General features: G+C 39.7%; 2 protein-coding genes across 2 annotated transcripts; both read left to right on the plus strand.

The window, feature by feature from the left end:
* Positions 1 to 11,128: 11,128 nt before the first annotated feature.
* Positions 11,129 to 13,220, plus strand: terb2 (telomere repeat binding bouquet formation protein 2). The gene is made up of 7 exons (XM_034529258.1): positions 11,129 to 11,356; positions 11,641 to 11,722; positions 11,934 to 12,073; positions 12,373 to 12,434; positions 12,521 to 12,582; positions 12,679 to 12,749; positions 12,907 to 13,220. Exons 1-7 carry the CDS (start codon positions 11,293 to 11,295, stop codon positions 13,020 to 13,022), a joined length of 597 nt encoding a protein of 198 aa, XP_034385149.1. The 5' UTR covers positions 11,129 to 11,292; the 3' UTR covers positions 13,023 to 13,220.
* A 650-nt stretch (positions 13,221 to 13,870) lies between these two features.
* Positions 13,871 to 17,979, plus strand: sord (sorbitol dehydrogenase). Its single transcript, XM_034529662.1, has 9 exons — positions 13,871 to 14,061; positions 14,158 to 14,191; positions 15,029 to 15,193; positions 15,470 to 15,629; positions 15,795 to 15,913; positions 16,360 to 16,425; positions 16,545 to 16,723; positions 17,199 to 17,320; positions 17,548 to 17,979. The coding sequence occupies exons 1-9, from the start codon at positions 14,008 to 14,010 to the stop codon at positions 17,711 to 17,713; spliced, it is 1,065 nt and encodes a 354-aa protein (XP_034385553.1). The 5' UTR covers positions 13,871 to 14,007; the 3' UTR covers positions 17,714 to 17,979.
* Positions 17,980 to 18,216: the final 237 nt, after the last annotated feature.

The following is an 18,216-nucleotide window of genomic DNA, read 5'->3' on the forward strand; positions in this document are numbered from 1 at the left end:
TATAGTTTCTCTTTAAAACTTCTTTATGTAGAAAGGCGGATTTTGATTGAAGTAATCATGCTTGCTTCATGCTTTCTTGATATGATGAGCTGGCTGGTGAATGTGTTTGAGAGTCAGAAAGGGGGATGACAATTTGGCAACTGCAGTAAATATATAACATTTTGGTTTTGAAATAGAATTTAGATTTCAACCTTAAATACACTTAACACTGAATACAGCGCAAATGTTTCTTTCTCTAGATTCTCAAGCTATACTTATGTCAGCTGTTTCTTGATCCGTCTGCTCTGTGACGTCACAGATATCACAGCTCAGATAAATTGATAAATAGGGGTACAAAATAATAATGTAATGGGCCAGCTGGGTCTACCCGGCTCCCTCAGATGGAATGTCGAAGAAGCAAGAAATGTTATTTTTTTTTTTTTCATTATTAAGTCAGACATGCAGAGCTTTCAAAAAAGTGTATCCTCTTTGTAATTACGTCTTGGATATTGAGAAAAGAAAAAAAACTACAGTATTTAAATGGTGGAAGGAAGAGAGACAGTGAATAACTCAGACGTCTGCCAGGTTGCAGCTATCTCTGTAATAGCCTTCCTGAAAACCTCAAATAGTACCGGCCTGTCCCGACTCCTGTATAAGCCCCTTAGACACTTGAAAGTCTCTTCTCAGGAAAGCTGTTGGATAAGAAGACTAGTCAAATTGCCAAGGTCTCAGACTTGGAGGTGCCATTCCTCCTCCTGACAGCATCACACTCAGCTGCAAATACCCCCACTGAATGTTGGAGATTACATTAAAACCAAAACATCATCATCATCCACAAATAGCAGACATGTCTCCAGATGTCAATTAAGCTCCCTTGTCAAGACTCCCCTGCCTATCTTGAATGTGTTTGACTTAATGGTAAGAAAGCAAACCTGGCTGTCATTCTGCGGGATATGGCATGACTTGAGTGTGAAGAAAACAGCTTTGAAAAGCCGCGGGAACATTTCTGAACACATCACTGATCCACTCTCCCAACACTAGCAAAGAAGACCAAATTAGATTTTAACACCCAACCTCAAGTCATACTGAAATGATTAGTTGATTAATAATCAGTCAATCTATACAAAAGTAACTGACAACAATCATGATTATTGGTGAATTATTATGGTCATTTATCACACAAACCGTTTACAGGTTCAAGTTTCACAAGTACAATGATTTGGTTTTGTTTGCTTTTGTAGCACTAAAATGTAATTGTCTGGGGTTTTGCACTGTTGGAGACAAATTGATTGTGATCAGCATGTTTCACCGTATTCAAGACCAAACAATACTTTGATTTAAGGAATAGTGTGACCTTTTGGGATATATGATCATTAGCTTTATTACACAGAGTTAGATGAGAAGAGCAATACCACTCTCATGTCTGTCTGGTGAATATACGTAGTTATAGCCAGCAGCTGTATACACTAACATTGGTAAGGGCCATCTTCAAAGATCAAAATAAGAGCAAACCTCTTTGGATAGGAACACATTGCCCTCCAGTGAAGAGCTTTTGTAATGACGTACTTATCTTCTATTCTGGAGGTGTGAAAAAAATATAAAGTCAATGCTCATCATTCTCACCTTATGATTGCATTAGCTTTTGTGTCAGTTAAATGTAGAATTATGATGAAATGGAAATTACATAAACCAAATTGCATAAACCAAATTGCAATTGGTTGAAAGACTGTATGACAATATGACCATGGGGACAACCAGCCCTGGACATTTATGAGATCATATCTGGGAAATAGGCCATAAAATTGAATTGCATTGTAATTAATCTGCACCCCCATCCATAAGCTAGATGGGGGATTTCTACAGCTGACTGGAGAGACATCCAGTGCTGAGCACATAAAACTCTTTAGAAGGTCTCAATGTGTACTGTTAAGGTGTCCTATGGCAAGGAGACGGAGCTCGGGAGAACCTGACCCTGGGAACAGACACACGCTCTTGTAGGTTAGCATACGCTGGTTAGCGTCATATTCATCATGAGAGTAGTATCAATCTTAGCCCCTAACTCTTGCCAAGAAAGAGAATAAGCATATTTTTCAAAATATCCAACTGTTCTTCAAATCCAAAAAGTTTCCAGAGATTAATCCATAATGTAAATAGTTGCAAACCGTCCCTCAGTTATTGTTAAAAGGGTAAAATGCCAAAAAAGAGTTGCTTCTTAATCATCATTGAGGTCATCAGCACAAAGTTTTGGAGTGACAGGTTGGTGCTGAAACCATAAATGACCCGTGGTAAATTAGTGGGCCTTTTCAGTCAGGGGCTTAGACTGCGCAGTGACTCACGTTGTATGTTCCTGCCCTACGGAGGCACGCACAACGGCATCAGTCAGAAACGCTTTAACCAAATGGCGCACTTCTGTGTAAAACTCCAGTCAGCTTGTCCCCTTTCTCGTTGCCTCTAAGCCGAGATCTACAACAGTAACACAAGCTGGCAGATTAGTCTCAACAGTTTAGAATTTGCCACAATAATGATAGCCTCAGCCTTTCTGCTGTTTGGCCTTGGCAAGCAAGAGAAAATTCATAAAATAAGCAACTACATACAAACCAGAGCATATTGTCTAACTATTCATATTCACTTTATTTTAATGTGAGCTTTGGGCATTCCTCTTTTATACCAATATTTAGAGTTGACTGTCGCTACTGTATCTTGTTATCGCCCGATTAATGATTGTCCTAGTTTCACACTAACAGTCCAAGGAGGACAACTTAAAAATGACACGGTAGAATCTTATTACTGAAGACATACAGTTTAGACCTGTCCTGTTGTTCCTCACAGCAGGTTACAGAAAACAGAGGTTTAAGTTTGAGAGACACCGTCAAAACACAAGTTGTGTGTGTGAGTTGTTTAAGAAGAGGATGGGGCCTGTGTTTAGAGAGGGGCATCCTGTGCTGGTGGAACAAGAAGGAACAGCTCTAAAGATCACAGCGTCCCAGATTAAGAAATAAGACAGGCGTCCAATAATATTCGTTAAGTTGTTTTCTATGTTTACATTGTTTCATGATATATGGACAAACCTGACACTCCAGTTAGTTTGTGTTTCAGTGATGTTGTATGTAATCTTTGTTCACATAAGAACACTTTTCAAACATGTAAGTGGATATTGATATTTAGTACTGTAAGGTCTCCGGCTAATATCCCAACAGCTACAATTATGGGTTATGTAAAAGTCCAGAGAAATTATTATTTTTAATTGATTCCTATTGTTGTTATAAATCAAACCACATCGCAGTATAAAATAAAACAGTTAAATGTAGCACCGATTTGACCAGCAGCATTAAAGGTTTAAAGAGTATATTACATATTACAGGTCTTTCAGCTTAATTTGCAGTAATAACAAACAAATATTATAATTTATTAGACAGCTTTGTACACAGCAAGAGGACTTTTATTTTTAGTGGAAGCAATAAAATAAGTATAAAGGAGATCTGATCATTATTGCAAAAGGAAGGACTTGAATCACCATCTGCAATGTAAAACAGCAAAGAGCCATTCTACTGCACTTTTTATACTTAAACTTACATTTTTACTGATAATACTTTTCAAAGCAGCAGAGGCGGGTATATTGGTCCCAATGGGTCAAGCTCCAGATACTGTGTGATACTCCTCATGAGGTGAATACAGATATGTAAGTGTAACATTGGAATTTGACTTTTAATGAAGTATATTTCAATTGTGGTCTCGCTACTTTTACTTATAAAAAGACACCCAGTGGAGATCGTGGCACTTTGGAACAGATATTTTTTCTGAGTGGGTCACTGTTGTGTTTGTCGTGTACGTACATGTGCACACAGGTGGTTTCACACTATTCCACTGATCTACAGGAGGCGGTAATTAAGATATGCAATGCAACAAAAGCAGGGATACAGAAGACGTGCAGCTGGTAAACATGTATGTATGCAAACAATGCAGGTTTTAAATATGTTTACATGAAACTGGCTCCCTGTAAAATCAAGAATCACATTTAAAATTCTTCTCCCCACCGACAAAGCCTTGATTGGTGATGCACCATCATATCTTAAGGAGCTTGTAGTAACATATTGCCCCACTAGAGAGCTGCGCTCACTAAATGCGGGGCTACTGAATCAGGTTTGCCCTGGTCCAGCCCCTAAAATATGCTGTTATAGGCTTATAGGCTGCTGGGGGATGTTTAAGGATACACTGAGCTCCTCTCTCCTTTTCTTTCTCTCCTTATGGATGAATTTACATCTCTTCATTGCACCTTACTAACTCTGCTTCCTCCCCGGAGTCTTTGTGACTTCACGTCTCATAGGGCCCTGCCTCCTTCTCTGTGCCTCCTGCCTCAAAGGCCTGGCCTCATTGATCCGGCCTCTTTCGCGATGCCTCTTGGCTGGTGGGCCGCCCTCCTGCCTCCTGCCATGGCCCCGCTGATGGGCCCCGCTGATGGATCGTGGTCCATGCTTACTACTAATTATTCCTACATTCTGTCATATTCATTGAATGTGTTGTAACTCTGTAATGCTGTTCATTCTGTACACATGACATCTATTGCATCTGTCTATCCGGGGAGAGGGATAGACAGATGCAGATAGACAGTTGCTCTCCTGAAGGTTTCTTCCCTTTTTTCCCTGCAAAAGGGTTTTTTCTATTTTTTGGGGAGTTTTTCCTGATCCGATGTGAGGTCCTGGGACAAGGATGTTGTATGTGTACACATTGTAAAGCCCTCTGAGGCAAATTTGTAATTTGTGATTTTGGGCTATACAAAATAAACTGAATTGAATTGAATTGAAACTTAACGGGCAAACTTAGAGAAGATGATGGGAGGAAAGGGAAAACAGAAAAAGGAAGCCATGTCATTAATCTTGATGGCTGGTGCTCAGCAGGGTGTTAACCCCAGGGAGCAGCCATATCTTAGTGATGCCGTCTTCCAAACTCCAAAGGATGACTCATTGTGGACCCGAGCAACTAAGAGGGCAAATAACATTCACACATGGTCTGGCAAAGCAGCACGACAGTCCTTGGCGAGACACGAACTTAGCTACAGTCAGTCAAAACTTTTATTCTGTTGGCAGTTTCTGTCTCGCAGGTGTCCTCTGTTCAAATACATCCTTCAGTCTCTGTGTTGCCTAACCGATACCTCTGTGCAGCCGTGCAAATGTATGAACAAGTGCATGCACGTGCACGTGAATGTGATGCATGTATGAGTCTACAGTATGTGCTTGCCTAAGAGTGAGTCTGTTCCCCTAAAGGTAAGCCTGTGGAGCCTGTGGAGCCTGCGACTTTTCCGTTCACCCTACTGTTAGGCGCTGCTCAGCTGTTTTCCTACATGGCTTCTTAACGGTCTGGGGAACAATGTACCCTCCTGTCCTTCCTCAGCACACCAACACACCCCGGTGACCCAACCAGGGTTAAAGGTCAGTGAAGAGCCTACAGCTAGCACCAGAGCGGTCACTCTGGAAAACTTTCCTTGTCTCCTCTGCTTCACTTTCACTGAGATACAAGCTTGAATTTACAAAGCTGTGAGAAAATATGTGCCTGTGATATTCTTTTTTTAATATTTTCCTATTTAATAAGGCTCTTTATGTGATTAAGTAGGATGGATGGATAGTTGTGCCAAAATATCATGTTGACATTCTTTTATGGAGATCTTTCCAGTGTATGAGATGCATCAGTGCATGGAGGATAACGTACACTGTGTTAGATCACTGTGTACTATTTAAATACCACAGTGGCTGTTCATGTGCAAGGTTACTCGTAAACTGAAGTTATTTCAATGCAGCATTTTATTTACTTTAAGGCCAAACATACTCAACTGTAAGTATATGTATATTGTGTATATATATATATATATATATATATATATATATATATATATATATATATATATATATATATATATATACACACACATATATATGTGTATATATATATATATATATATATATATACACACACATATATATGTGTATATATATATATATACAGACACACATAAGTATATATGTGTTTATATATATATATATATATATTACAGGTCCCAACTATGGATGGGCCATATGGATGACATCCTTTATATGTAACTGTATAAGTCATTTTATATCCATCCATTTTCTGTAAGCGCTCATCCTATCTAGCTGACATTGGACGAAGGCAAGGTCAACCCTTGAAAGGTCCCCAGTGTCACAGTCACAGAGCTGACACGTCGAGACCGACAACCACGCACGCTCACATTCACAACGATTTACAGTCCTCAATACACCAACGCTGCATGTCTCTAGACTGTGGGAGGAAGCCGGAGAATTCGATAGAGACCCACATGACACGGGGACAAACATGCAAACTCCACACAGAATGGAATGACTGTCTGTAGCAAGTATAACGGCAACCTATACAATAGCTATCGAGACACATTACTCTACACCACAAATGTGTTACAGACAAGCTCAGGTGAACACCAAAGTCAGAGAGATTAATCATATGAGCCCCATGAATGTTTGTATAGAATTAGATGGAAACAGTTATTGAGATATTTCTTTATGGACCAACCAAGCTGACATACAACTGACATACAACCACTAGCTAAAGATCAATACTACACACAATGACCTAATTCACCCAAAGACGTGAAAGGAATAGTTACCACAGTATATGATATACAGTCAGGGCCATAAATATTTGGACTGTGACACAATGTTTCTCCGCTTTACTCGACTTTACACAGATTTGAAACGACGAGGTCAATATGTGGTTGAAGTGTAGACTTTCAGCTTTAATTCAATGGATGTAACAAAACTATTGCATTCACTGTTTATGAATTATTATTATTAGCAAAGAGCTAAATAAGAAAAAATCCATTGCAGTTGTGTAAATAGGCAAAGTTACCAAAATCGTGTAAAATACTCATGGCCCTGACTGTAAGTATACAGTATGGCAAAATATCTGTCAATAACCATAGATAATGCCCCCGGTCCCCACATTTGTGCAACTTCTGACAATAATGATCTTCCAATTCCTGAGTGCAGCCTCTTACTTAATGGCGCTGTGTGAGAATGAAGACACGTATTTTCAGTTTAGCAATGGACACTCCAATCTACCAATCCATGTTACCGGTTAGAGACACAAGTGAGTGGAAGAGACACTACATCAAAGATGAGGCTGAGAATAAAACCCCGTTGTGCGGTGGCCTTAATCCTTCAACACCTGTGATTTGAAGCCCACTCCTTTGATGTTGTTGGTTCAGCTGGAGAGAACGAGACTTGATGGTGAGACAGAAAGAGAGAGAGAGATAATAGATTGCCCATTTAACATTGAACTACAAGGTAATACAAGTTACGGTGGCGCTTTGGTGCAGATAGCAAATCAGCTCTTCTTCAACACTTTAATAATGAAACTCCAGTAAGGTTTACTGCTCCATCTCACTGACAAGGTACTGTATGAGAATGCTGACTGGCTATTTCATGTCTGGAAGCAGTAAATAAAATATAAAATGCAAAGTCAGCAGCAATTCATGAAGACACAAGTTGTCATTGAGCTTGTCAGAGAGCGCTGGACATTATGTAATACAATTCTCAATGATCCAGACCTCCCTGCACTTGATCATCGCCCACAACACACAAATGTCTCCACAGTCCTCACATAGCCGGGAAATCATTAAAATGGCATTTCTGCTTTTGTACTATTGTTTCTGTGTAATGTTTAATCATGTTGCTCATTATTTATGCTTTCTTGTGAACGGGTTTCATTAAAGATTAGACGTTTGAAGATGATTCAGCTTGAATTCCCCAGTGAATGAAGCCATTGCTTCACCAAAACCATCCAATTAAAACATATGTAGCCCAGTTCCTCTTACTACATCACTCCCTCTGAAACCCAAGGAGCCCAAGACAAACCAAAACCAGGCCAAAGTGAGCCTACAGGGAGACCCAAACAGCTTTGGAATGACATTATGGTTGTCATATTGCACAGTATTACAACACTAACATACCAGAGCTGAAACAATTAGTGTATTAACCAATTAGTAGAATAAATGAAAATGTACCAGAAACTAATCTGCAATGTAATTGGTTTTATTGGTTTCACCTCTTAAATGTGAATATGTTTTTGTTTTCATAGTTGACTGTTAAATACTAAATTAAATACATTTGGGTTATTGTTGTTTGGAAAAACTAGCGAGTCGCAGGCTTCACAAAAACTAGTGATACAAAGATGCCACTTTGTGCTCTGGGAAAATGTAATGGGTTCACTATTTTCTGAAATTATAATGACAGACAAACTATTGAATGTGCACTAAACATACTGTCCCTGATAGCAATATGATAACAACAGCGACTCTAAAATAATCTAGGCTACCACACAATGGAACAATATCATAAGGGACAGAGGGGAGATGGATGAGCCCCGGGCAGCCAGCTCTGCCACCGCAGGCCATTTACATTGTCCAGCAGAAGGGAAGCTGAAAGGACAAAATCAGCACAACAGAAAACAAAGAGGAGGAAGAGCACAGATCCTGTCATTGTAACATAATTCAGATTATGTGAATTATTCCTGGACATCAGAGGACACCCAAAAAACACCCCCAAAAAAAGCGCGAGAGACATGTCAAATGTAACAGTTGGAGCATAAATGCACTATAGTACATCCTTCGTTGCAAAATAAACAATAAATAAGAGCTGCAGCTGAAGCTTATGTTCTTTTCTAAATCTGAGGATTTTAAAAAGAAAATGACTTTTTAGCGTAACAAAATGTCAAGATAAAAGTGTAAAAATCATCACAGTGTCCCAGAGCCAAAGGTGACAACCATCAATCCACAACCAAAATGTATTTAATTTCTAACTTTTTTTAATAGGGCAATTAGTTGTTTCAACGCTCCACTTAATTAGGGCCAATGTGACATATTCATACTGTACAACCCAAAGACGTGACATTTACAATTATAACAATGATATAACAGAGAAAGCATCAAATCCTCATAATGGAGTTTTTTTTTTGCATTTTTGAGAAGAGATACATTTCAATGTTTTGATGATTTCCACGGACAGTAAAATTCAATTTTCAGTACAATGAAAACCAAAAAAGGTAACCAATAACAATTCAGATGTTGTCATATTATTATACAGGTGTTGTAAATGCTTAGGTTAAATTAACAACAGATAGATGATGCATTTTGCCTTCTGCTCATGTTAAACCTCTGTGCATGTACCACCAACCTGCCCCTCTCTCTGGTGCTGTGTTCTGAGCCGAGCATGTTGGGGGGTTGGGTATAAGATACAGGGTGTGGCTTTGCTGTTGTCATGGCAACAGAGTGAACCCCCTCTCAACCAGTCACTGTATGGAGTGGAAGCACTCAGTCTCTACCCAATGACAGTTATGTGCCGGCAAGCTGACCAAAATATTATAAACATGCAAGCAGTAACCTACATGGAATCTGTGCCTTTGTGGAAAGATTTCACAGGCAGTCGGTTTTCAAAACAATGCCTGAGACCTAGTAGCCCGAGATACGTCCTATACCATTCCCTTTAGTGACACAGTAACAGGCTCTCTGGTTTCTCAGTGTTCAAATAAGCATTGCCCGTCAGTTATACCCATCAGTTATACCTGCAATCCTGCTGTACAGCAATATCTTCCTTAATAGGCTGCCACTGTTATAAAACACAAGGTTACATTATTGGGTTCCATGTGTGTGTGGGAGCAATGAGCGCCTGACCCGCAGACAACCCCACCGAGGACATTATAGATATTCTTAAAGCAGAGACAAAAACTGCCGTCCAAAATGTGAATGAATTGACAAGACAGTACATAAATAGCTACATCTATCTGTGAACAAGTGAGATTTGACAACACAACAGATTAAATTAAGTCTTTTATCTGTAACAGACTGAATGGAGCTCCAGCAAACATGTCTTGTTGCTAAACAAACAGCACCAGATTGGAATATTGCTTATTACTAACATTAAAAAACAATTCAGTACTCCTCACCAGGTGTGGATAAATTAAAAGCTAAGGTATAAGAAAAGATATGGTATATACACTTCCTATAGAGACTCAACGTCAGCTGCACTAATGAAATTGTAGAACAACATGATCAATAGAATATGTCACTTTAAATTTATAGTGAAATCGGACGTTACAAGCCATATAAAATAGGCCATGACTTGCTGATAAACTGTATATGTTACAAAATATCACCACCTGGTGGTGAAATGTAGTACTGCAACACCCTGCGGCTGGGTGACCAAGAAAAATCCTCAATAATAAATAGAATGGAGACACATAACAGATATTTATATTTTGCACTTGGCAATAAACGGTTTTAGTATGAATTATGTGCATAATGTCGTATGGCCTTTATCGTCACCGGACCTCAATCCACTCAACAACTATAGGAGATTTTGACCAACGTGTTGCACTTTCCACAATCATCAAAACACTAAATGAGAGGTTGTCTTTTGGACTATGGTGTTAAATTATATCACAAATGATAATCCCACACGTTTGTCTATATATTGTCAATTTCTCAATGATAAATGAGATGTGTGTGTGTGTGTGTGTGTGTGTGTGTGTGTGTGTGTGTGTGTGTGTGTGTGTGTGTGTGTGTGTGTGTGTGTGTGTGTGTCACTTCAGCAGTAAGGTTGCTCACACAATCCTGTCAGGTGGATCCTCTCGGTGGCCCTCTCCATCCACATGGGACAAGTCTAAGAAACCTGAAAGAAACATATTAAAGAAACATTCAATACTCTTTTTACACTTAAAGTTATACCATTATGTGAGGTGATAATGTAAATAAGACAGTTAAGCAGGATACATACCACTTTGACTTGAAACAACCCAAATGCATCGACTCGCCTCCCTCAATGTTAACTTAGATCACTTTAGCTAACTAACAGTTAGCTAGCTAGCTAGCTTGAACTACACAGACCGTTAGCGAAACAAACGCTTCTGGCTGTGGTTTTAAATCGTTACTTTATGAGTTTGTAAAAAAAAAAAAAACATGACAAACTAAACATTAAACAGTACAAACACAGTCCAGCTCCTACACTCCTCGCGTCAAATATCCACGATAACGTGAACTAGTCTCAGTCCTTGTTGTTTAGTTAGTCGGACGTCTGTCCCTGCGAATTTCAACATTTCCGATAGTTATGGAGAGACGTAAACGCAGCAGAGCCGTTTGCGCGCCAAACGACAGCGCAGCACTTCTTATATTCAGTCTACTTCCTTCATCCACAAGGGAGAGAAAGCTAGCTGGAGAGTGAGAAGAGCTGGAAGCTCAACGAGAACCACGTTTCATAACAGAGGACTGTTGCTATGTTTAGGGATACGTCTGCCTGGTTTTCAAGCAGTGTGCCACAGGCATGTCACACCTTTTGGAGTAAGTAACGCAAACCTTTTCCTACTATTATCAGCTTAATGCTAGTTGAATTAACCCCCTGCTAATTTCTATTGTAGCTGTGTTTACATTTTAACTAGTGAGTAACATGATGTTAATATTTTAACAAAACATGACTGAGAATAAGTGGAATAATCTTACTGTCACAAATCTAGTTTAGGAAACTGTAACTCAAGTTCAACTTGTAATATCACCAACATTGGCATTTTGAAACACAAACATGGTGTTGGTAGTTGGATTTTTAGTCACAGCATGATGTCTTGTAGTATCGGAGGGTGGGACCATTGCTGATTGGAGAACAGCAGCTTTCCTTTTCAGTGAAGATGCTACATGTGCTGATACTCTAAGGTGAGTGAGGAACTGGAAAACTGCACATTTATCATCGAGCAGATCATTTGTGAGTCATCGTTCTATAATCCCTTACAAGCTTTCCATTGTAAATCATCATATTTGTAATGAAGTAGTTATACTATTGCACTGTGTGTATTGCTATGCACCAAGTGCAATGCATTGTATGTGCTTACATACTAAACAATAAACTTTGACATCTGTTTTTTAGGATATTCGAGAGCAAAGATTATCTTTGGAAAAAGGTTGCAGTTTTTCACAGCTTGTTTCTGTCCGCCTGTGAGAAGCGCCAGAGCGTGATGTCTGTGTGCATCGGTCATTATGTGCTGCCTCCGACCTCAGTACAGGAGGGTGAGAGCTAACATGTTTATTGATTTGTCGTAAACCATACTAAACCAGTGGTTCCCATCCTTGGGGTCAAGACCAGCAATTATGTCCCAAGAAGAGTTGGAAATAAGAAAAAAATCATTTCTGGCACGCAAACTATGTTTATATTTTTGAATTTATAATTTTATTTTTAACTCTTCAGGTCTCTAAAAACTATTCAAAGGGACTAGCCAGTCTTGGTTTGAACTTCTCTAATTATTCATTTCAAAGCGAACCAGTTTCATCAATTATAACTCATACAATGTTCTGTATTGTAATTTTAGAGGTGCGACAGGTGGTTGGGAGGTTGATATGGGAGTGTGAAGATGAGCCGTCGCTGGAAAAGGTAAATACACCTGGCAAATTGAAACTAGTCAGATCATGTATCCTTCATCACTTCATCACTTTGTTGGACTTCCTTTGGTTTTACAGGGTTTCCATAAGAGTTTTAGTTGCCAGTCAGAAGATGAATACAGTGAAGTCTGCAGAAGCAAGTGTGTTGAGTTTCCACTGTAAATATTTAATATTGGTTCTAAATCAATTGCAAAGTGTCCTGTGAATTAATTAATTCCCTATTACTCTTTTGGCAGTTCTGAACCGTCTGACACAGAGAGTGAAGCCCCTCTCCATGCTCACTATCCAGTTAGTAACACACTCTCAGGTGAAACTTGTATTATCATTTACTGTACGTTTTTAGAAAAATAATAGATAATTCATGTTTGAGAAAATAATAGATAATTCACCGGTCCGGTGCAATCAATATTTAGATTATTGTTGAGTATGTAACACCCTTTTTTCTGTTCACTTTTTCTGTACAGGATATGTCAGCATTGACAACCTGCAGAAATATTCAGGTGACGTGTATGATTTCCACCCCGGATGTTTCAGATGCTCCAACTGTAAAGCCCACTGCTGCCCGCTGCTGCACATATAAGCAAAGCAGAGAAAAACACGTTAAAGAAGAACAAGTAGCGGTTGTGCCATTCACACTTTCTACAGTTTAAAGCTGTAGATAATGTACTGTCAGTTTAGTTTTTTTTGTTGTTTATTATGTTTGCATTGCCTACTGGTACTTGTGTATGCAGTGTAGATGTATACACTGACATAAAATAAATCTCTGTCACATCAGTGTAAGATCTGCTAGTCACTCTAACATAGTCTCAATGTTGTCATGTTGCGCAATAAAAAGAACCGTATCTGTAAAGTTTTAAGTAAGAAAGGGTGAGTCCTACTGAGCACTAATGGCTGCATTGTTGTTTATTAATGGACATCAGATGTAGTTTTGAATCACCAGTTGGCAGCTTCAGCATGCAAGAAAACATCAAACTACTCATTTAGTGCCCTGCTATTCGGGTCAAAGCTGTTATTTATGTTTTAAATGCGACATAAAATGGATATTGTACAAACAAATACCACATAATGGGAATGCTTTCAGTTATTTACTATTTGTTTATAGAAAATACATTTTAATCTCATGACTAATCAATACATGTGTCGTACAAAAACATGGCAGTTAAAAGCAGCCAATCGTGTCGGACAGAGACAACGTAGAGGGGTTTCGTGCTCATCCTATCACGGCATATCCATGACGAGGGCTCAATAGCAACCTATAATCGATATCAACGTCATGTAAAATGGTATCAAAGTAATATCGAGCCGTAGAAAGAGTCATAGTAATTGAATGAGTGCAGTTACATTCCTCTGCGTGGTAGCGGTCACCCCTACGAAGTGGACTCTTCAACTGGGCTTTGGCCAATCACAGGCTTTGTTTTGGTATCAGCCCCTCAATCAGGAAGATGAAGCCTGCACGCTACAGTTTGTGTTGTACTTTGACACAGACCAGAAGAGAGATCTCTCTGGACTCGGTTCACCTGTCTGCTTCTTCCTCACCCTGTTGTGTTTGAAGTGTTGCATCAGTTATGGCGGAGGAAAACCTGTCCGTGGTGCTGCACGCACCGGGAGACCTCCGGGTGGTACGAGACTGATATTAAACTTACGTCGTTTGCATCAACGTTAGTTACAGTCTGTATGAATTAAACTGACTTCACACTTTTTTGTTTATTTCTCAGGAAAAGCGCCCCATCCCGGAGCCAGGGCCTAATGGTATGACATATTGCATTGTAGTTGAGCTGCCATTTACAATGTATAGTCCACCAAAAGGCATATCGAAATACGAGAATATGATTTACATGCTTTGCAAAATAGGTTGAACTAATTACATTTAATGCAATCCAACTAACCTGGGTACTGTAACGTTTCGCTAGGTTTGTTTATGACACGGAGACTGGTTATTGTCCTTGGAGGCACGCTTTATTGACAGCCGTTCATGAGACACTCACATGTTACCAGCACCGACACTTTTACAACAACACGGTTCCCGTCACACACTTAACTCCCTCCTGTCCCCCAGACAGGTCAAACCCCGCCTCCCCTCTGTTCCACCAATCACAGGCACGCACCTCGACCATCATGCCTGCGATTGCTAGAGAGGAGGGGTTGTCGTACAAAGCCCCCTTTACAGGGTCGCTACAGTACTTGTTTTAGCTCGATTTATTTTCTTATAGGAATGTGTTTTAAACTGAAGGAAAAAACTTGCCATGGCTTTGAAATCAGAAGTACTGCATTTTTTTATTATTCATTCATAAAATATTATTGACTTGCGAGTCAACAATGCACAGATGTCAAACATAGATATTTGTAAAATATTTCACTTATATTTCACTTTTGGTCAGTAGTTAACCAAAAGATAAGATTGATATTGACATTTTGTTTCACTTCATATATTCATATTTGAATCCTGTCCTACATTAGCTTGATTTGTTTCAGAGGTCTGGAATCATGCTGGTCTGCTGTGTCTCTCTGTTACAAGGTGACACAATATGCATACCCCCTTATTGGTCAGTACTGGACTCTGTCTTGTGTGTCATGTTTTGCACCCAGAGGTTTTGCTCCAGATGCACTCTGTAGGAATCTGCGGATCAGATGTTCACTACTGGCAGCACGGACGGATTGGGGAATATGTGGTCACAAAACCGATGGTGTTGGGGCACGAGGCATCGGGGCGAGTGGTGAAGGTCGGATCAGCAGTCAAGCACCTTGAAGTGGGTAAGTGGGTGAGCACTGCAGAAATCGCGCTTACACTCATCAAAATATATTCATAGATCACAAAGATGATTCTGTCAACTCTGGTTCTTTGTCAAACTGTACCTGCAGTGCCACAAATGCATTAAAACATACATTTGTGGCACTGTGACGTCTTACACTGTTCATCATTTTTAATGCAATATCTCACTTAGTCCTTACATTTTTATGGTATTGAAATCAAGTTCACTCTGTCAAAGAGTTATCTGGATAAAGTCAACTTCAGTATATTTTCTTTAGGTGACAGAGTGGCCATTGAGCCGGGCGCACCTCGCGAGATGGATGAGTTCTTCAAAAATGGACGTTATAACTTGTCTCCTACAATCTTCTTCTGTGCCACTCCCCCCGACGATGGAAATCTGTGCCGATACTACAAACACAGTGCCAACTTCTGTTACAAGTAACAAGTTATTCAACATTGTAAAGGCTTTGCACCAGATATTACAACTTTCTGATCTCTTGACCGCCAACTGACTTTCTTGCCCAACTTTGCATATATCTCCTTTTTTTTACATTTTTTGTAAAAATTCTTCTTTTCTCTTTGTGTCTTTCTTTAACCGTCCAGGTTGCCTGATAATGTGACATTTGAGGAAGGAGCCCTAATCGAACCTCTGTCTGTGGGGATTCACGCCTGTCGCAGAGCCGGTGTGACCCTCGGCAGCACCGTGCTTATCTGTGGCGCAGGTACAATGAGCACAAACTATTCAACTAACACAATTAAACAAGTAGGACAATTCCATCGGCAGGATACTGCCTCTCAGGACACACTGCAAACTAATATAAAAAGAGATTGTGCTGTGTTTGTGTCAGGCCTTGCAAGCAGCAGAATCTAGTTCTACAGACATCGATGGGTGTAGTCTCAAAAGTGAGAATCATTCTGGCACAACTTGAGTGTGTTTGGAAAACTACTGAACCTTCACACTCCTTGTAAAACACTTAATATTTAACGAAACCCATATGCTGCAAAAACAAGCTCATGCTCATTGAGATGTGCGCATTGAGCATAACCAGGTGGAATTGTTTCTTATATCTAAAAACACATCATGACATTGACTCTTTAATTGTATCTAAATTTACACTTAACACCGTTTCTATATTTGGCATCCTGCTTATTTCTTCTTTTCCCACAGGACCTATTGGGTTGGTCTCCTTGCTTGTTGCTAAAGCAATGGGGGCCTCGCAGGTCGTCATCACTGGTATAACGCGCACACACACACACACACACACCTCAACCAAAGCCACACAACATGCAGATTCTGGTTGCATTTTACCTTCAGGCTTTTCTTTTTGTCTGTGATCCACTTCTGTTGTTCAGATATGATACCCGAGCGTCTCACAATGGCCAAAGAGTTGGGTGCAGACTTCCAGCTGAAGGTGAAGAGTGATGACGAACCTCAGCACCTGGCCAAGAGCGTAGAGGAGCAGCTGGGCGCTCGGCCTCACGTTGCTATTGAATGCTCTGGTGTGGAGAGCAGCGTTCAAACGGCCATCTACGTATGTGACTACTCAGTGAAGACCATTTAATGTTGTTTTCAGAGTTATGAAGCAGCTCTGCACAAAGTATAGACAATATTACATTTACTCAGGTACTGTACTACTTACACTTAAATATTTGTACTTTAGTTTACTGTTTCCAATTCATGCAACATTATACTTTACTTATTTGACTATTTTCTATAGTTACTTGTTACTTTTATATATCTTTCACCGATTAAAAAATATATTGCGTATATGATACTCAAGTTCATTTATCCAGTAATACTTCCATACATTTTGAATGCAGCTCTTAAACTTCTAATGGAGTATTTTTACATTGTGGTTTTGCTGTTTTTACTTAAGTCAAGAGTCTGAATACGTTCTAATAATAGTACCATATGCTTGGTCCCCTGCGAAGCATTAAGAGTTTCAGTATCTGAATACCTATAATATAATCCAAGTGCTGTGTCTATATGCATTTTTTTCCTGCCAGGCAACGCGTTCAGGAGGTGTGGTGGCATTGGTGGGTGTTGGTCCTCAGATGGTCACTGTTCCTCTGTCCAATGCTGCCTTAAGAGAAGTGGACATCAGAGGAGTTTTCCGCTACTGCAACACGTGAGAAAAAATCCATCAGTTGCCCTTTTTTGTTTGATAAGCAGATGCTGAAAGCAAAGCTGGAAGCAGTTCTACTGGAGAGTAATATTTAATTTAATAATAAATGAGATTTCAAAATGAATTGCTCTATCATTTATGGCCTTGGGTGAAGCTCAACTCTATCAATAATTGTTAGGTGTCACAGCGATTGAACTCTTGAGTAAAATGTTTCTCAATCTGTGTCCCAGCTGGCCGATGGCCATAGCCATGTTGGCGTCAGGGAAAGTGAACGTGAAGCCCCTCGTGACCCACCGCTTTCCCCTGGAGCAGGCAGCCCAGGCCTTTGAGACCACGCGGCAGGGTCTCGGGATCAAGGTCATGTTAAAGTGTGACCAGAAGGACCAGAAGCCCTGATCTGACCCGCCTGAGAGCGACGCAGCATGACAGACAAGTAGACGTAATTACAAACAAACATTGACCCCGAGGAAGAGACAAACCGATAACGGCACTGTGTTCTGACTGCAGGTCAGAGATGAAACGAGCGTCACATGGTACGAGATGATGCTTAACTTTGTTTTTAATTTTAATTAATTTGAAGGTTGTATATTTGTTCTTTTTTTAAATGTATGCTAATTTGTCATACGGCTAAAACTTTGAAATAAAAATATAATGTTAGGTGACTTTTTATTTCATTGTCACAGAACCAGCACTACCTAACAGCAGACATTAGGGGGAACTAGTGGCTCAACGTGGAAATAGTAATATCTTTGACCCAATTCTCTACTCGAAACCATTAGTACACAATATTACTGTTTTAGTCTTCGAATTGTACCTTTTGTCAGGATAAAAGAAACCTAATTTACCATGATAAACTTACAAAAGTATCAATCAAAATGAAAAATGAGAGAGGTGGGCTT

Source organism: Cyclopterus lumpus, chromosome 3, assembly GCF_009769545.1.
Source record: "Cyclopterus lumpus isolate fCycLum1 chromosome 3, fCycLum1.pri, whole genome shotgun sequence".
Lineage (NCBI taxonomy): Eukaryota > Metazoa > Chordata > Actinopteri > Perciformes > Cyclopteridae > Cyclopterus > Cyclopterus lumpus.